General features: G+C 34.0%; 1 protein-coding gene across 1 annotated transcript; it reads right to left on the bottom strand.

Annotated features, from left to right (window-relative positions):
- Nucleotides 1–4,906: 4,906 nt before the first annotated feature.
- On the bottom strand, nt 4,907–13,738 carry LOC127836350 (uncharacterized). Its single transcript, XM_052362936.1, has 5 exons — nt 13,619–13,738; nt 10,965–11,088; nt 9,751–9,943; nt 6,895–7,129; nt 4,907–5,582 (listed from the first exon to the last, which is right to left on the bottom strand). Exons 1-5 carry the CDS (start codon nt 13,707–13,709, stop codon nt 5,263–5,265), a joined length of 963 nt encoding a protein of 320 aa, XP_052218896.1. The 5' UTR covers nt 13,710–13,738; the 3' UTR covers nt 4,907–5,262.
- Nucleotides 13,739–21,789: the final 8,051 nt, after the last annotated feature.

Raw genomic sequence — 21,789 nt, 5'->3', positions numbered from 1 at the left:
AACTAAACGAAACCTAAAAATTAATCGAATTCGGATAACTTTAGAATCATTTTGAAAAGTAAAGTAAAAGTAAAACAACGAATAAAATAACGTAAAACGATAATGAAGTTACACAGACAAACTGTAAACTATTATGATTTTTAATCAGTATTCACGGATTTATGTGAAGTCCTCACGTATCGAGAAAGGTTTGTTTTGCGTTTGTACGTTTTGAAACACTCCTCACTACTGTAACACTTGTCATGCATGTGGGTATTGACGTGCTCTCTGAGGTCATTCTCACTCCTAACTGCCAACCCACACTGGTAACATTTCACCAATCCCTCTTTTTTGCACTTTTCTCTCTAGCCACGAGTAGGTACTTGTCCGCAAAGCTCCTGCCGCACTGTACACACACGTGACATTGGGGTCCTTTGTTCGTTGAAGCCTTCTAAGATTGTAGGCATCATGAGAAAAAAACAACATATTTTATTCACGTGATATTTCAATGCGTAAACACGCTATTTCAAAAATGTTAGTATCTGAGGACACGCGTTCGTTAGTTTTAAATTACAAACGATTTGACGATTATTGAGTTATTTCAAAATATATGATAACCTGAGAGATGAGATATATTGTATATTTGTGTTGTTTCAAGAAAATCCGTTCATCTGTTTGTTAGCATAACTGTATAAAAATGTAACTATTTTTAAGGTATTTAATCTTACCTGAAATGCTTTCCAACAACAGTTATAGTTTCCAGAGTTAGCGTGTCCCCTAATGTGGCGCAATAATCCAGCTCTGGTCTTCGACATTTTTCCGCATTCGGAGCATTGAGCCATACCTTAAAGCAAATATAATATCAAAAATAATATACGATACATTACTTCACCTGACAGTAGTGTTTGGCGCCAAAATAAAAATGGAATTTGATACAATAACATAAAGTATACACTTATTTAAGGTAAGCATGGACTTGTCATCGATTTAAGATGCTCCAGCGTAAGATTTTAATATTATAATGGGGATTGTACAGCATGCCTGTAAATCATAATTATGTATTAGTTTAACAAGCGGTGCAAGCGTAGTGTATAGCCATTATGTGTTTTACATGCTAGCGCATTTGAAAATCCCGTTTCAAATACATTGTTGACAAGCATTTTCTTAAACAACTAAATAAAACTGAAAAACTTAAAAACAGTATACCACACAGATCCGTTGAAAAACGTATACCACACAGATCATATTACTGTAAGAATAGTTTTCTTAAATTTTGTTTCGTAAATAAATAAAAGAAACCTGAAAATGGATGCAAAATGATATAGTGTAAGCTCCGCCCATAAAATTTATTTCTTAATTTCACCAGAGGTGATGTTTTTGTGTAAAAAAAAATAATGTCCCCACACTGATCCTACCCTTTTCTAACCGTTCAAACGCGCGGTTGCACTTTAGTGAAAAAATCCTTATTTGTTTTATAAAATCATGATACCTATAGAAAACTCTCATGAATTAGCGGGCTCTCCACGTTATCCCATTAAAAATGGTGACATATTAAAAAAGTTATCCTTAAAACTCTTACCTTCGTCGCGCTTTTGTTGATATTTTACTCCCCACACAGATCTTAAAAAGTCACGTGGTATAGGCACCGTGTTCATGTCATGATCATTCCAAGCGTTCATCATTGAGGTTACAGTATACTAAAAAATCTCTTGCACGATGGTTACATTGCATTCACTGCATTAAAGAAAACCATCTCATACCATGATATCTTATATCAGTCTTAATTCATTATTAAATAAAGTTGATATGTTTTTTATGTTAAGAAACCAACATACATACACACGTCGAAACAATTCCTAACGTCACTCAATAAAAAAGTATGTTCAACTGTTTACATTTGTGAAGTGCATGGTATGATTCCATCTGCGTAAATGGGCAATAAAATAGTTCCAAAGAGTTGCATTAAAACTCGCAAGTTTTTGCACGATTTATCGTACATTTAAAAGTCATATTTCTTAATTTAATGCATGCGATCTTAAATATCCAATTAAATTTACATTGAATGCGTTTGTTTGGTTTTAGCTACTTTATAGACAAAATGGCGTGCTGAGCCTTTCGCAGAGTAGTATGTGATAGCAAGGAACGACAACTCTGCGTGGAGATTGTTTGGAGAGGTCTGTTGTTGTCGTTATATTTTGTGATACTACGTGGATTGCTTACATAAAGTATAACATACATCACACAATGTATGAGCTCGGATGGCCGAGTGGTCTAAGCGATAGTCTTTAACTCCAGGGGTCAGTAGTTTGAGTTCAGTTGAGGGTTACTTTTTATTCTTTCTTTAATTGTATTCTTGTTTATTTTCTTACTGGAGCTTTTTAGATCAAATGATTACATTTGTCAATATAAAGCATTTAATGACAATCTTCAATGCAGGTCACAATCTGTGAAAAGGTCCCTTTCAATAAAGATAAGGCTTTTAAGCGAGATTTAGAGTAAATCAAACACGATACTTGACTTTAGTTTCTCTTATAGCATTTTAAATAAGCTTTGCAAACTGAAGAGACAAAATCTAAAATAAACAAAAGAAATATGATAGAATACAGAAGAAAGAATTAAATGTGTTTAATAATTGTATAAACATCATTTTCAATATTTGTAATCAACATTTCAATTTTCTTTGTAGTGTTAAGTTTATATTTGTAAAGTTAAGTATGCAAAAGGAACGTATAATTATATGCATTTACGTTTATTTCAATATCAAGCAAGTTAAATATGCTGCAAAAACATTACAAGTACTTAAGCCATAACTATTTACGTTGCTTTGTTATTAACATATTATTTATATTTGTGTTATATTTGTTATTGTTTTGTTAAGCATTGTAAGGGACCCAACTAAAAACATGACATGTTAAGTTGTGTTTAAACGAATGAATATATATACGAATAATATATACCCGGTATATACTTAAGCCATAACTATTTATGTTGCTTTGTTATTAACATATTATTTATATTTGTGTTAAAATGGTTATTGTTTTGTTAAGCATTGTAAGGGACCCAACTGAAAACATGACATGTTAAGTTGTTTTTATACGAATGAATGGTTAAGTAAACCTCAAAACCCGTTTGCTTGTATTTTTTTTACACAAGTAGACAATATTTTATTGAATTGAGTGACTCTATATCTAATAATTGCGAACTTACATGAACATTTGTGTTTACTAATGAGAGTGGATCTGATGGTTGAATAATCTTTGAAAACGTCTCAACCAAACTAATACTTTTAAAGCATAGTGTTTCAAAGAAAAAGAGACCATACGGCTGTTTGTATTAAACAAACTAATGTCGTGCAACCAAAGTAATGAAGACGCACTCGAAATTCAACTTCAGGAAAAAAAAATTAAATATGTTTTATTTTCGGTTATAAATTTTTGAGATTATGTATATATTCTTATATTTATTTGCCGATGATGACAAGTAGACAATATTTTATTGAATTGAGTGACTCTATATCTAATAATTGCGAACTTACATGAACATTTGTGTTTACTAATGAGAGTGGATCTGATGGTTGAATAATCTTTGAAAACTTCTCAACCAAACTAATACTTTTAAAGCATAGTGTTTCAAAGAAAAAGAGACCATACGGCTGTTTGTATTAAACAAACTAATGTCGTGCAACCAAAGTAATGAAGACGCACTCGAAATTCAACTTCAGGAAAAAAAAATTAAATATGTTTTATTTTCGGTTATAAATTTTTGAGATTATGTATATATTCTTATATTTATTTGCCGATGATGACAGTTTGCCTTGTCGTGACTTTAAATATCATCGTATAGTCATCATAATTAAATGTCGCGTATAAAGAAACTTCTGTTAATGTCCCAAGTAAAAGTCATAAAAACCATGACTAAATCTGTTACATGATAGAAGTAATCCAACAAAATCTACTTTATAGGCATTGTATAAAAGCAAATGGTCACATATTGCACTTTTTGAGGTTCTGATATTTGTTCTTTTTCAGATATTTTATAACCGACATAAATAATACACATGAAAAGTATTTATGAAAGTTTAAAGCGAAACGCTATAGGTGAACCATTTGTAAAGAATATAAATAATGGCATACCGATCTATTTTCCGTAGCAGACAATTTATGATAGACGTTCAACAATTCGACATTTTATATCATCACATTCATATGTTAATTCAGTATAATTGATCTTAAGATCGGGTCTATTTTGATCGACGTTCCTTTTCCGGGAACCCTCGCGATTGACAGCGCGGCAGCAAAACGCATACACGTTTCAAAATATGAATAGCACATCATTGCCATTAATGATTATTCGTTTAAATTAAATACTTGAGAGACTTTTTATTCGAATAATTTAATAAGTTAAATAGGATAAAAATGATGACAAAATAATATATGCAGACATATTCCCTTTCAGTCATGAATGAACATATGGTATAATATATAATTAACAAATGAAATTGAGAATACATTACTAACATGTCTATAATTTTTTTTTAAAGAATACTATTAATTTAAACGATTTATTCAACTGTTCACTCCGATATGCACTAATTAATATATTCTTCGAAATTGAAACTAGAGACTATAAAATAAACATTGTAATGTTGCTTTCAAGTTCTTAAATCAGATTAAATGATACAAATATCATTTCAGATATGTGGTGTCCATAAAGAGTTTTCTATCATTTTGTGCTTACTTGCAGAAGCCGTAACCGTAAATGGCACAGTACAATAAGTGCTATTTAAAAATTAGAAACTTATAATTAATAGCTCGGACAATGCTACTTATATTTAAAAACGCGTACAAATTTTATTGTCAAAAAGCTATGATTAAATGATATAATATATTCATTTAAAAGAATAAATATTAATTTAAAGTAAGCTATACACTTGAAAAACGAATTTATTTTGAAAACTTAATTGTTTTTCACTCTGTTTACACAAAAAACGAGATATTTTATTCAAGAAGCTTATCATCTATGAAAAACTACACAAGGATTGTCAACAATGCCTACGGGTTCAGTTGAAGGAAGCTGTATAGATGTCAATGGCCCTCCGGTCAGGTATTGCATAAACACTAATGCGATCATCAACACGAGCATAAACATTGCACAGTAAAAGTCCATATCTGATAAGTTTTCGATTAAATATTATTCTCCACAATGTCAAAGACGTGACCGAGTTGAGTGCGTTCCATGATTGTAATAGCCTGGTTTGAAGTCATTTTTTGTTCAGGGAATGAATTATCGGATGTTGGCGTTTGGGCCGACGCCGAGGAATCCGGCAAACACGGTGTACGGACCGGTGTCAGCCATGCGGGGATCCGTGATTGTGAATCCACTGTCGTCGGTGTTACGGGCGCGCGTGCGGCCACTCTTCTGGGACCAGGTTCCGTCGTTGTCTAGGCGCAGATAGTGGTAGTCCTCACCCGGCCAGATCACAAGGGCGATCAGGCACTCTCTTCCGGCGTCCGGTATGCTGAGCGGCGTCAAACCATCGCGCAATGAAGCGGCGTATACGTCCTGCGGCGTGGTCTGTGTGTAGCGTCTACCGGATGCTCGGCCTGCAATAGGGGAACTTCGATAAGTATAAGTTTAAATATAATTATTGTTTTTAGAAATATCGGCTATATGCATGCGCGTTAAGTTCGCTAAGACTTATTAGGGACGATTAATACCGCGTTAAAGGATTTTTTCGTTTGAAGGAAGTCTACTCTAGACCGTTTAGGCTTATAGTGTTGTCATTTTTTAAGCATGTGTGGACTGCACAGGCTAATCTGGGACAACAATTTACGCATATGCATTAAGCCAAGTTTTACAGAACATTGAGATCAGTATTAATGTTGATAACGTATTTCTTGGGATTTATTGCTGTCAAACATCGTTTAGTATTAGTGTATGGTTCATAATTGCTTGTTTCTTTGTGTTGTACGTGTAGAATAGTAGTTAACAACATTGTGTGAACAAAAATACGCATAAAAGTACAATAACAAGACATCAATCAAAATCACTCGCTAATTGGCAGGGGGGTCATTTTGATTGATGTGCTTGTTGTGCGTAGTTTGATTTATTGAATGCCATAAATATTTGTATGATTAATTTTTACAAGATTTACCATTTGGCATTTTAATAGAAAATGGTACGACTTTTTACATACCGAAATATGTACTTCTAACGTTTTATACAAAGAAAGAACGTCTGTTTAATATACATTAAAATGTTTCAACTTGTACATGCGGATAAGTAGTATGAAGATTGTCACAATTTGTAACACGTAGCATAACTAATGAAATTCGAAAACTCACTTATCGCTTTCTGCGCACATAGTACTTAAAATTAATCGAAGTCTTTCGAATGCTTTGTGACACATTTGTTTACATTAAAAATATTAACGAAACAGAGAAATTTAATAAGGAACACGTATTTGTATATATATAATCTTAAATTGTATGTTTACCGTAACGCCTACAATTTAGCATCTAATACTTCCAATAACGTATTTTATCACATTTTGGAATTTACACTTTTGTCTTCAATTACTTGTTTCATTGATTCAAGTTCATGATGGGTGCATGAACCCTGCTTTAAAATGCTCTCCGCTCTGGGAAAACGGGGTTTAATGCAGTCCGAACAGGCTGATCAGGTTCGACACTTTCTGTCTTAATAGGCATTTTGCTAAGTAGACACTTTATTTTAAAGAAAAATTGAATAACGGCGTCAAGTGTCGTCCTTAATAAGCCTGTTAAGGCGGTACGAAACCTTACGTATATAAAAAGAACATATTTTACTAGAGCGAGGTTCAAAAAATAACCAATTCCATCCGGGAAGAAAATATGTCAAGGCTGACAAATAAACACATTCCATCGATTAAAATACCTGGCTGAGCAAATGTGTTGGTCTGCATGTTGGTTGCATAGTTGTAGCAGTTGTTTCTGCGCTGCACTGAAGCGTAGTTCCAGTTTTCCGGCGCAAACCGCGTGGCGCACATCTGGGCCTGACGCTTCCGGCGCACGAGGAAATGTTGGCGGATGCTGACGCTAATCGTGTCCTCCTCATTGTTATACGTCACGTGCGCTTTGGAAACGGTCTTTGGTTGCGGAGTTTGTGGGAGCTGAATAGGTTCGTGAAATATTGTAAATTTCTTTGTGAATAAAAACAAAAACAAAGCACTGAGGAATTTTGTGTGCATTAATATCAAAAACTTTCAAAACTATATTTTTTGCCTTTATGATATTTTCTGTATAACGAAAGTCTTCTTAGAAAAATCCAGTTTAGTATGTGTTAATATATATCTGATATTTAAGTTTATGTTAGTAAGCGACGAATGACACAGGCACAGTGTCAAATGTGCATAATGCTTCAAAATATATTGTGTAAAATTGGGCTTGTTTAACTAAGAAATAGTCGCAGCAAAAACACGTCTAAGTTTGCAATAAAACTAATGTTGTGTAAAAATAAGTTATGTATAACATCGATTGATATAAGACAGTACATGAGTTTCTGTTTGTTTGTTTTTTCATATGAACAATGTGATAATATTTTTAATTTACGGTATCGTATAGTTAAGAAACATTCGGATTGCGATTTGATGTATTAACATGTATTGATCTTAAAACATCTGGTTGCGTGTGAAAACCTGTCAATCGTATTTAAATCAGCTGTCAAAAACAGAAATGTTTATGGTAAAACTGCCTCACCCTCGTGGTTTGGGGTCATGCGCATTATAATTAATGATACTTAACGCTAAATAGAATTGTGCTACTAAAATTACAAGCAATCAGCACGTGCGTATTTCCTCTATCATCAATATAATAAAACTGTCACACAACGATTTCCTATACGCGGTTTTAATGATAATGATCATTCGTTATTCATTTATAATAGACATAAAAGAGCGTTTTCTGTAGTAACATTGCTCTGCATTCATCTACATGACACGAATTACGACAATTTCAATGGAAGAATTCGCCCAATAATGACTTGCACATATCTGGTATAAATTTGCATTACAATTATATATACATCCTGCTTGCTTATATTTGTTACAGACAATACTTCTTCCAAAAGTGCATACACTGTTGTAATAACATAATGTCAACATTTAGCGAAATAATGGATTTCCTAAATGAATATATGTGTTTGTTTATTAAATAAGTCATAAATATACCAGTAATTAGTATATAAGATTCTTAGTGTTATTTACTTGTTGAAGACACATAATACAGTTTTAAAAATTGTTCGATCTTCTCTTATCGATCATCCCGACAATATTTTATTTAGTTTCTATCATATTATTTGTTCTGTAATTTTCGGTTTTATCATAAAGATCAAACGCTTTAATTACGTGCACGAACATATTCTTTTAAATGAACAAAGAACTGAGTCGTGTTTGACACCCTATGCCAGCATGAAACTTGATATAGAAAACGTGATATTAATGACACGCTCGCTAAGTCTTACAGAATTTTAAGTTCATTCTTTGATACTTTGATATCAGGAAACGATCAGTGTCTGTTTGATGACCCATCCTACACACACGTTGTTAGAACGCATGTTTTGTGAAATGCCATTGTTGTCGCGTTACGATATCAAAGGCTTTGATATTGCAGTGTTCTTGTAATGTTCAATATTTTTAAAGAAGCAATTACTATAATTCGGATCGCAACAAAAAAAAATCATAAGTAAGAAATTTGTTCTGTGAATAGAAGTAACTTAAAGGTGACCGTTTGAAAAACAGTTATATCATTAAGGAAATTCACGAATCATTGAAGAAAATGCATTTAAAATTATAATGTTTTTTTCGAAATTTAAAATATACTTAATATTTATTATGTGGTGGTAAATGAGACGGATGAAGTTAAATGACTTAACGTCTTTCAGTAGTTTGTTGACTTTTAAAATTATCTGAAAAAAGAAGCACAGTTACTTATATTTAAAAATATAATTTGCAACAGCAAATAAACGTGTTATACTAAAACATAGTTAATTATTTATGAAATCAACACTTGTTTTATACATATAAATCATTGTGATCCATCATAATTATAGTCACCGCCTTCATTACAGTGCCTTAAAAATATGACCAATTATTCTATGTATAAGACTCCTTTGCGAACAAATAAGTAGTACTACCTTTCTTAATTCCTAAAATTTATTGAATTGCGTTTTAGATCATATATGCAAACTGAATATGTAAACTAAGATGATCATGATTCAGTTATATATGCATAATGACAACTTAATAATTATATGAATAGAAATGATTTTTCCCATTAAAAATGAATTTTAGGTACATTTCCTAAAAGTTGCTGAAACCAATTTATTTTTCTCGATTGCATCGAACGCCGCTGACTTATTGATTCACTCTCGAGTCCTTTTCAGATCAAAAATAAGAAGTTGTCGTAAGAAAAAAAAATCTTCCAAAGTTTTCGAAACAGAAACCCTTATATCGTTATGCAAGCACTCCTCTCTTATAAACTTTATTCAAAGTTAAAAGTATAGCTGTTTATTTCTTACTGACATCTATTATATTTAAGCGTGTTATTGTGCAATGTTGGGGTTAGAGAAGCCGCAGTATCTTTCTAAGCTCAAATGTCCGGTAGCGGAATTTCACTCGGTTGACAAGGGTGAGAAGCGCATTAACGAACCGCTGCGCGAACAGAACATTTCTCTTTAGTACTGCCAAAGTATGGAGCTTAGTTAACGTGACACAGTATTTTAAGGGCTGCTCACCTGTCCCAAAATTGCGGCGTTCACGTGATTCACCAGCTGAGGACTGAGCCCCACGCTAGATGGGCAGGACTTCAGGAGAATACTCTCGATGCGCCGGCTCGTGTAGCGGCCGACCGTCTTCCATGCCGTTTGGCCGTGGGCGTTCGTAGCTCTTACAACAAAACCTTGGTAGCCCATGTGTCGCTCATCGATGCTGTTGTTTTTGAAAATGAAAATGAAGTCGTTATATGCTGCATTATTGTTCGCATATAATATTGTAAGATAATAAAAGGAATATTAATGTATCATACCGATTGCCTTTGTTAGTTTTGGGTAAAGAGTTACTCGAGACAATTATATATTGCTTGCAATAACAATGCTTATTTGGTCGAATATTCGTTATGGGCGGCCTGTGCCGTCAGAACATGTTCACGGAAGTGACCGTCATATGTAACACATCCACATCCGAGTATGTTCAGGTGACATTAAAACTTTTTGCTTTTTTTTAAATTCTGCAATTTATGATTTAAATGATATGTTGTTGTTTCGTTTGTATGCATTATGCATCGTATGCTGTGGGCGGTGTTTTCAGGGCTTGCCAATACACTTTTAGTTATGCATCCTGAACATTTCGTCAAATAACGAGTCGATATGTGTTTAATTGCAACGTCTACGCTAAAGTTCGTCATAGTTCATGATTTTTTTTGGTTTTATACACATGAAAAAAAGAAGTAGATCCTTTGTAATTGCATAGCCTTTGTGAAATAAATTAAATGTATTCAGAATAATTGCATTTGACATTCTTATATTACCGGCAGTGTAAGACTCGCTTAAACCTAGGAACACTTGACAAAATGTTCGAATAGATTACAGCCCCATTGGTGCAAAACAGGCACCATGAGACATTTAAAATTAAATCACTTGGTACATTTTTGCACCAATGGATCGATTATAAGAGTCGCGTTCTGATAAAACTGAGCATAATGCATGTGCGTAAAGTGTCGTCCCAGATTAGCCTGTGCAGTCCGCACAGGTTAATCAGGGACGACACTTTCCGCTTTTATGGTATATTTAGTTTCAAGAAAGCCCCTCCTTACCGAAAATTAAGTTTAGGCGGAAAGTGTCGTCCCTGATTAGCCTGTGCGCAGTGCACATGCTAATCTGGGACGACACTTTACGCACATGCATCATGCCCAGTTTTCTCAGAACACGATTATTATAATCATTCAGCTTACTCTGTAGGTCGCTCGCTGTTGACGGCCCATGACAGTTGTTGGTACATGGAGTTGGTCTCGTCTACTTCCCATTCCGGATTTTCCCGACCCGAAAACACGTTGAGTGTAACTTGATACTTCACGCCTGTTAATGAAACCCGGAAAATTGAATTTGTTACCATTCGGTTGTAATCGATCATTTCCGTAATTTCGAACTTTTTACTAATATATTATGATGGTAATTTGTTCTGCTTAACAAGAAATAACTGTATGCCAACTTCATGGAAGATAAATAAATACAAAGTGTTTATAAAGTATAACAATATAACTGTCATCAATTTGCATTGTTATTTTTCAATCAAGTTTCTGAATTGACTTTATGCAATTAAATATAAAAAACTATTATAAACAGAAAATAGAACGCACACTTATATAGATGTTACATTGTAAAATGGTACAGAGTATATAGGACTTGTACGTTGAACATACAAGGAAGTCTTCATTATTGCAATAGTCAATTGTCCGTTCTCCGGTCTAACATTTGACATGTTTATGCAATGAACTTGACACTTTAAGTAACGTGGGTGTTAGAATTTATGTCCTTTCGGGCACTGTATATTTCACCACATGACAACCGAAGCAAATATACGAGCCTTGTTCTGAGGAAACTGGGCATAATGCATGTTATTACAGTGTCGTCCCAGATTAGCCTGTGCAGTCCGCACAGGTTAATCAGGGACGACACTTTCCGCCTAAATTGGATTTTTGCTAAGAAGAAACTTCATTTAAACGAACAATGTCATAAAAGCGAAAAGTGTCGTCCCAGATTAGCCTGTGCGGACTGCACAGGCTTATCTGGGACGACACTTTACGCACATGTATTATGCCCAGTTTTCTCAGAACGCGACTCATATTATTGGATGCAATTTTCGGAAATATGTGCTATTTGTATATAGACTAACTATGTGTTGAATCGTTCACTGAGACATTTGAGTCGCGTTCTGAGAAAACTGGGCTTAATGCATGTGCGTAAAGTGTCATCCCAGATTAGCATGTGCACTGCGCACATGCTAATCAGGGACGACACTTTCCACCTAAACTTGATTTTTGGTAAGGAGGGACTTCCTTGAAACTAAAAATACCATAAAAGCGGAAAGGGTCGTCCCTGATTAGCCTGTGCGCAGTGCACATGCTAATCTGGGATGACACTTAACGCACATGCATTAAGCCCAGTTTTCAGCCTCTTTCAGTTTATGTTGTCTTCAGTTTGAATGTTTCATTTTCTTGCAATCTGGCAGTGACACGGATTCAACAAGTAGAACTAAAGACATAGTATCCATTTCGAATACTCATATTAGACCACAGTTCAATGATTTACTATGGTTACTAGATGTTACACGTATCTACAGTCAACTAGTTTTTTTTAATGCATCACTGACATGAAATTTATAATCTGTATGATAATTAATAAATAGTTTCAAGCAATTTGGCTGGACAAACTGTTTATTGCTAGTTAAATGATTTTTATCATGTTTATGTCGTGCATGCTTAGTTTTAGACCCACATTAATTACGTTCAGATTGCCTTACACGGGATACTTTTTGTCCGACTCGCTAGCAAGATATTATAGTGAAAAAGCAAGAAAATAAATAACATCGTGACACTTGACAGATGAAAAACATGCATCACTTACAATCCACACGAGTGTGTACAGTTTGAAAGGTTTTGACAGTTACAATTGTTCTTTGTTGTATCAGTAGAGAGCCCTACATACATTTGTAGAGTTGTACAGCAATTATTTAAGCATTGTGGTTTTTATAGCAAATCTGCCTTATCTTTGTTTGATACATTTTCAATAGTTCAGTAAACCATTTCTAAATCGTTAAAATGAAATGAACTTATGCATACTAGAAACTTGTTTTTGTCGAATGTATACCATATATTAGTACTATTAATTTTGTAATGTTGTTAATGTTATAGTGATGTAATACTTCCAAACCACGTTCTGTGGTTGTCTCCTATATCTTAATCACAGCGCCACCAGTGCTTTGCTATTGCATGTTTGTAAAAATTCCATAACACTTCATGCGCAAAGATTGCTTCAATAAATGTCCTATGACAATTCATTACGCGAATAAAAATATTTCACAAAAACTGACACGCACTACGTGTTCTAATTACGTTTTTCTTTTCCCTTTCACGTACCGAAGTCTACAAACTATGGTATACCATATTTTGTCGCAATTATGTCCCCATAGATATTTAACAAAGGTTGCAGAATTCGTACATTCAGTTATAACCAAAATATTGCGCAGTTTGCACGGACTAAAATAATGGTGTAAGCATATTACAAAAATATGTATGTTTACATGGTCAGAGTCGATGAATGTTATGCAAACAATCGCGTTTTGATATCAACATCATTTAAGAAAACTTATTTCAATACAATTGTGAATATGCATGCTAAATGTAACTCAAGTAGTCATATTTAGATTTTAAATTAATATGCGCAATTTAAGTACTGGCAAACTAACATACGAACAAAACAATTACATATAGAGTGTCAACATAACTTAAATAATAAGGCATGTATACAATATGTTTTATATAAGCATGAGTTTGAACCATCTGTATTATGAAATTGCAAAAAATGCATTTAAACATTTGAAACTTACCAACATTTGCGAAAGCTGCTTGGACTAAATTTACGCATAAATTAAATCCAAGTAAAATTAGCAAACATCTGATTTCTGCAGTCCGTCCCATGGTGGTGTCGAAGACGTGACTTTTCGGCAACGAGTGACTCTCCACGCTCTAACGTCGACGTCAAAACGTTCTTTTAAGCGATCGCGTTTCCACTTAACGGTTTCCTTTGACAGTCTGACAGACTGACAATATGTGATGAATAACAGTCTTGGTAGCCGGAATAATGAGCAACACACAATACATGCAAATTCGTGTCTCGGTTCAAAGGCAAGCCGGACGTTAAGATGTCTTGAACATAAATCGCCTCGAGAAACAAAGGCTCGTAATATATGTGTATTGAACCTAGCGTGTCTATGCTGTAGTCAACCAATCCTTGTGACGTCTTACTTTTGTCAAGTCTGTTTAGTTCTTGCCGCTTGGCTAAGTATTATTTATCAAAATATATTGTCATTTATTACAAAATAATCGTTTTGAGATATGTTTTATTTCAAAATAATAATTGTGTTAAAGATTTATAATGATAAGTAAATAACACGTAACGTCAAGCGTCGATAGTCTTATTACGTTAGGTTAACGCTTACTGTTGCAATGCGTTCTGTTACGAGCTTTTTAAAGACTTAGTCGCCATGCTATAAGCGTTCTATTGCTGTTGTTTATTCGTTATCAATTTAATGTATGATTAGAATAAATTATTACAAGGAATGTCTTTAATCATTTTAATTACTCTGAAATTCGAAAATTGTTAAGCGTTATTGATCAATTAAATAACATTTAAATTTAAACGATTTATGTGACATTTGCTTCGCAATTAAAGTAACCCTTGTTCGGTTGTTTGGTCATTTATTATACACATTGTGGTATGATGTATGCGGATAGGTTTCCAGGTTAATTGATTTTGATGCATGTTTAATGCAGGCGTCACATTTAACAAATACCATTAATCTAAATGATTATCTTTAACACGAAATGACACAAAAGAAGTAATGACTATACACATTGTAAGGAATACCAAAGAGCATAAAATGATATTAATTATTATTAAGTTTTACTTGATATACAAATACGTCGTTAATATTACATCGTTATTGCGTCATTAGCGATATTAAATCGTCACGAAATCGCTGATATTGAGTGATCTTTAACTCACAAAGATATTTATAACATTGTGAACGTTTATCAGGCATGAGTATGTGTGTACATGGTGTATAAGGCTTAGTCAGTCGGCACATAAAATATAAATATGCTGATATATTGAAATGTCAATATCCTCTTATCGTTACTGATAGTAGTATCATTTGTTATAAAGTCGTAATTAAGTTTCTCATGCAGTTCAAAGCCCATGCTATCAATACATGCATATTTGGTTTCATCTACTCGTGTCGAAGGACGTTGTCTATTGCATTTGGTAAAACGTTGATAAACATGTAATTTCACTAAGTAATGCGATATCTCCACCACATATCCTCCCCCACCCTTCTATTATTGTCACCACAAAGAGTGAGACGTGTCGCATTAAACTCAATCCACGCGAAAGGGATATTTCTTCCTGGAAACTCAAACAATGGATGATTGTATCAATCTTTTAATACATTTGAAACATGTTCTAAGAAAAAACTTGGGTCTCTAAAAGAAGCAAGTATCGTTCAAATTAGAACGTGCGCACCGAATATGCTAATCAGTGCCAACACTTTAACCTAGTGCGCCAAGCAATACCCAATCTGTGAAAACACTATAACCTAGTGCGTTAAGCAATACCCAATCTGTGACAACACTATAACCTAGTGCGCCAAGCAATATCCAATATGTGACAACACTATAACCAAGTGCGTTAGGCAATACCCAATCTGTGACAACACTATAACCTAGTGCGCTAAGCAATATCCAATCTGTGACAACACTATAACCTAGTGCGTTAAGCAATACCCAATCTGTGACAATACTTTAACCTAGTGCGTTAAGAAATACCCAATCTGTGCCAACACTTAAACTAGTGCGTTAAGCAATACCCAATATGTGACAATACTCTAACTAGTGCATTAAGCAATACCCAATCTGTGACAATACTTAAACCTAGTACGTTTAGCAATACCCAATCTGAGACAAAATTTTAACCTACTGCGCTAAGCAATACTCAATTGTGAAAACACTCTAACCTTAAGCGCTACGACATACCCAATCGTTGACAACACTTAAACCTAGTGCTTTAAGCAATACCCAATCTGTGACAACTCTTTAACCTACTGCGTTAAGCAATACACAATTTGTGACAACACTTAAACCTAGGGCGCTAAGCATTATCCAAACTGTGTCCACCACTTTAACTAGTGCGTTAAGCAATGTCCAGTTTGTGTCAACACTTTAACTAGTACGTTAAGCAATACCCAATCTGTGATACCATTTTTACCTAGTGCGTTAAGCAATACCCAATCTGTGACAATACTTTAACTTAGTTCGTTAAGCAATACCCAATCTATGACAACACTTTAACCTAGTGCGTTAAGCAATACCAAATCCATGACAACAGTTTTGCATAGTGCGTTAAGGAAAACCCAAAGCTCGGCTCGTTTATAGGAACATTTCAACCATAAGGACATAGAGGAAACAGGGTGCAGGATCACGTGACTTTGTTTGGTTTCCAATTAAACGTTATTGGAAGTAAAAACACCGGTAAGTGCTGCTTTTTTCCAAATAACTTTTTAAAACAATGTTTTGTAATAATTTCAACTAGTGCATGAAAGACATATTTTGGGGCTGCGTATGGCAATGTGAAATACATCAGAATTACTTTATTTAATAAACATGTGTTCTTGTTCAAAGATTCCATGTATATTACATGATATTTCGTCACGAAACGTTAACTTTTGTCACCGATTTCAGAAGATTTATTTTTATACCCTAAGATATCGGCACAAACTGCAAGACAAACTGCCTTTCATGTGTTGAGCACTAAAGATTTGTGCACATGTACTTCAATAACTTGAGATTTGCAAAAAATAGTTCTTAACTGCGGTGTGTTTACATTCCGTCCAGCCTGTGTGTAAATCCATGAAAACCCCGATGATTCTGCACCCTGGAAATACATGTTAGAAACTGTAATTTGACGAGCATGCATAAGAAAGAAAAACGGATTCGTTTGCCCACGCGACTGTTATTTCTCAAAAATAAGATACACATCTGTTTTAAGATTTTATAAATTTTCAAATAAGTATTATTATATACACACGAACACATATTACACAATTAGATTATGTAACAAAACATATACACATTGAATTGAAATGTATTTGACTGGCGTATAACGAGTATTCATTTTGAATTTCATGTTACTTATTTGTCCTCGTTTTTGCAAATGATGTTTCGTCGTTAAAAATCTATTTGCAGCACACCAGAAAATGGTATAAGTCGTTAAAGGTAACACGCGATTTAATAAATAAAATAAAAAAATCGATTAACTTTTTGTCTTGTTATTTTCTAAAACAAATTTACAATTTTGAGAGGGAGTAGCAGCTGGGGGAGGGGAGGGGGAGTAACTCATGCCGAGTGCTTTTGGTTAATATATATAAATGTTTTGCACACATTGTACATTATATCCATTACGTGCACATGCGAAGATTTGTTTTTAAAGAATATATTCACATAATTACGCAGAACGTTTATCTTTCCTTTTTCGGATTCTATTCTATTCTATTCCGTTTGAATATCGAATTCGTTTGCATTAGAAGTCGAATTTAGAAGATTACTTTGTTAATATTTGTATCAATATGATACCACTGTATAATCTAAAATTCTTGAAAAATTAATATTCAAAGTTAATTTTACATCGGCAACATTAATTTGAATCATATGTGTGCGTGTGTTTTCGTGAATGTATAAGCTTGTTAAAAGGAAAACCCCTATGATTTGTATATGTTTCCTATAGAGATAATGCATATGGAGTCAGAACGTTTTGTTAAACATATTGTTGCATGGATTGTATATCTAACTTATTAGAATATACTCGCTGATTCTTCAATATTTATCTTCTTTGAATCGTCAATTTTCGATCAATTATTATAAACGTCAGCAACTGTTCTATAAATTTAAACTCAAACGGTGTTAATGTTAGCATCAGATGATATGTGCGTCTATATATTAAGCTCAATTTTATAAACTTACGTTCTTTCATGTGCTCAACCTGTATAGATTTATTCGGCTGTTAGTTCATTGTCTGTGAAGTTTATTTGATTGATCATGATACGTCACCTACGTCTTATATATAATGTTTATGTGTCAGTATGATATTATTGTACGACTATTGAGAAGCACTAAAAAAATACAAAGTAAAGGAAGAGTAATTACCATTCAAATTAGCGAATAAATAAAAAGGACATGAATGCAAATGATTTCACATTAAAATTACATACATAAAATAATAATTTTTAAAAGTGCTGATTTTATATAATACTTAATTGACGTCCAATCAACCGAATTATCACATTAAATGAACTTTGATATCGTAAATGATAGTTAAACATGGTTCAAGTCAATAGTTAAACATACTATGTTCTGTTTTTCGTGATCGTTTTTCACGACTTAACATTGAAGTTAAAGATTAAAAACAGACCAATAAAGTCAGGCCGTGGAATATCTACAATTCTCCCGTACGCACATGTGATATTTAACCAACTTGGAAAATGCACACCTTGCGAAGGCCGAACAATCAGTAAAACGTAAATGCATACACCGTTGATTTTCATAAAATAATGTCTATTTTATTTTCAATGTTAAATATTTCAACCATCCATAAAATATCCATAAAATAATAGCGTCATCTTGTTCCAGTATGTAAATATCTGCCATGGCATTCTGATGCAATGTCGCAGTATTGTAAATGTATTGTACAAATAGCATAATTCGAAACATACCTGTTCCATTTTGAATCTGCTCCACGTAAATTGACTACATGTAGTGTTTTACAGCTTGCATTTGTGTGCGGTGTGCTTACTATATAAAGTACAAGTGAGTAGTCGCCAAATGATGTGCGTAATGTAAAATGTGCGTCTTTCTATATCCTATTGTCTGCCGATATAGAAAATGTTCGGTATGTAAATTGTAGCTTTGTACACATTATTTAGCGTACATGAGCTTTGTTGGTTGACTTCATATGATCCCAGCAAATAGCTTGAATTTAACTCCAGCTTCATGTACAGTAACGAAACTCATATTGTATTTGTCTCCTATTTTCAAGAAAACAACGTATTTACTAAACCGTGTCCAATCGCAAAAATCTCGCATTTCTTCTACTGGAATTCCGATTTCCGTTTTTTTGTATAAGCAATCAAGTGGTCATTGCTAGCATGCGACGATTTATTGCGCAAAACACACGACATTTACATTTTAATTATAGAAATTTGATTAATATGTTCAGACGATTTGACTTACGCAATAAACTATAATAAGTCAATTTTAAGACAAAATTAAGATGAAAAGATTAAGATAAAAAGGAAGCTACTTCGCAATTCTAGTACCGTACCTGTATTGATAAATGACACGTGTTTTCACACCCATTTATTGATAATCTCTAAAGTAAAGGCTTATACAAATTCAAAAGTCACACAATTCAGGAACTTATCAATACTCGATAAGAATACTACATCTCATCTGATACGGTGTGTTACAGTGAATCAGAAGTTTATGTACAGGTCGGCTCAGAGTCTTCACGACTACTTTTTGTACGGATCTGCCCATGTGACCTTTCAGGGAAAAACATCGTTTTTTGGGATAAATTAATTCAAATTTAAACCTACTCCCTGGGTATTCGCCAAAGAAGAAATTTCGACTAGTGCACTGGAAGGCAATTTAAATACATTTCCTGTCTTGTTGCCCTTAAATGCCCTTAAATAACAAGGTTACTTCGCCAAGGGAGTGCTGATAATGTTCAAAGATCAGCACGTTGAGTATCTTGAATACCGCCGTCGCGGGACACTTCTATTCTCTTCATAGGGCCATCATCTCGATGTCCTGGCCAGCATGGCTGCTCCACGTCCGCCCCGTCCTCCTCTACGCTACCACACCCGCCTGCCCGCTTCTCTCGTCCCTCTTCCGGCGATGTAGTGATCCACTAGCCACGTATTACCATTTCGCTTTGAGATCCTTCCAAGTTCTGGAAGTAAGCACAATAAGCGGCAGAAAACGTCCGGCTCAAGGGATGACAGTACTCACTGGATTGGCAGTGATATGTTAAAAGTTGTCAAAGCAGTCGTTTAGAAAAATAAAAAAGCGGGAGGTTTGTATCTTTAAATTCAAGTTAAACAGAGGGGGTTATCACGTGATAATCAGGATGGCGACGTCTATACCGAGAAAGGTATTTTTACCGTTTTATATTCTTTATTACCCGCATGTATTTTTTTAATGCAGCTCACTTTCCATCCACATTAACAAGGAAGTTAGTGGCGCTTATTGGGCATTAAAGGGATCTTTTCACGCTTTGGTAAATTGACAAAATTGAAAAAAGTTGTTTCAGATTCGCAAATTTTCGTTTTAGTTATGATATTTGTGAGGAAACAGTAATACTGAACATTTACCATGGTCTAATATAGCCATTATATGCATCTTTTGACGATTTTAAAACCTAAAAATTATAAAGCGTTGCAACGCGAAACGATTGAATAATTTGGAGAGTTCTGTTTTTGTCGTTAAGTTTTGTGAAACTACGAAGATTGCTTATATAAGGTATAAAATACGTCTACTAAGTGTACTCGGCGGAATAGCTCAGTAGGCTAAAGCGCTTTTACTTCAGGACTCTGGCAGGACTCCAGGGGTCACTGGTTCGAAACCTGGTCCGGGCAATGTTCTTTTCCTTTTTTTAATTTTATTCTTGATTTTTTACTGGAGCTTTTACGATCCAATGTTTACATTTATCGATATAAAGCATTTAATGAATAAGTTAAAAAATGCCAAAATCTGTGAAAAGGCACCTTTAATATTCTCTCTATATATCTCGACTTTACTTGCTGCGCAATCTCCTAGCGGGATGACCTAATTGCAGCACCACTTAGAACATTTTCGGGGAATTAAGTCTAGATATAAGGCGCATTTTTATTCGAAATAAATGCCAATCACCTTGTTACTGAAATTACTGGAAAATTAGCGTCGTTTAAAAATTAAACCAAAGTGATAAAAGGTTTTAAACGGCGAAAAATAACTCGTTCATTAAATCGTTTTTATAAGTTTGTTAGTAAAAAGGTTACGCCAATCGACATAACGCAAATGAAGTCACATTTTTGTTAAAATATGTTAAATCAAGCAGACATAATACATTGCCCAAATTGTTTAATATGTCCTTAGTTAAAAAAAAACACATGACGGCGTAGCAACTGGAACAATGGTCATCGTGCAATATTTAACACGTTATAACGATTCGTTTTGCAAATTAGCGTACTTAAATGAAATCATTTTTTGGACAACGTTCAATACGGTTGTTATGACCAAACGTTGTCATTTGTCAACTCTATCGACACTAATGACAATGACTAGGTGTTATAATGACGTCATTACGTAACACGTACTTAAATAGTAAGGTCATCAATGTCAATAGGTCACGCGCGTTGCATAAATAGCTCCTCATTATACATCGTATACAATCTCCGCAAGTATGAAATAGATAAATACAATAGTTGTTTTTAATATTTGATTCCCATGAGTGTATTGTATGGACAAAAAGTTGACGATGTATTACACATGATAAAATAAAGCTTTATTTGTTGGGTTAGTTAATATGCACAACATGTTAACATTAGATTTAGGACTTTTTGATTTATTTTTATTATATAAACCTGTTAATTTTACGAAAAAGACATGCACACGGTCAAGATAACTGGACGAAAGATGCACTTTAAATTTAAGACAGTACGTGCTTTATGGTTTTGTTAAAATTATAATAATCACGCAAATTTTAGAGTATTCACGAATTCAATTCAATTTGGTAATTACTTACAAAACGTGTTAGCATTATTTTACAATAAACATTCCTAACCAACGATCGCCCACACATAAAGTCAATTAGCTGAAAGAGTTAAGGCTTGTTAAACATGAGTTTGAATTACATACCTCGGGGTAAATGTATGAAGGGACACGTGCAATGCTTAATGCCTCTCACATT

The sequence above is a fragment of the Dreissena polymorpha genome, chromosome 6 (genome assembly GCF_020536995.1).
Source record: "Dreissena polymorpha isolate Duluth1 chromosome 6, UMN_Dpol_1.0, whole genome shotgun sequence".
Taxonomy (NCBI): domain Eukaryota; kingdom Metazoa; phylum Mollusca; class Bivalvia; order Myida; family Dreissenidae; genus Dreissena; species Dreissena polymorpha.
Note: the sequence above shows the minus strand (reverse complement) of the source record. Positions and strands in the feature narration are given on the sequence as shown.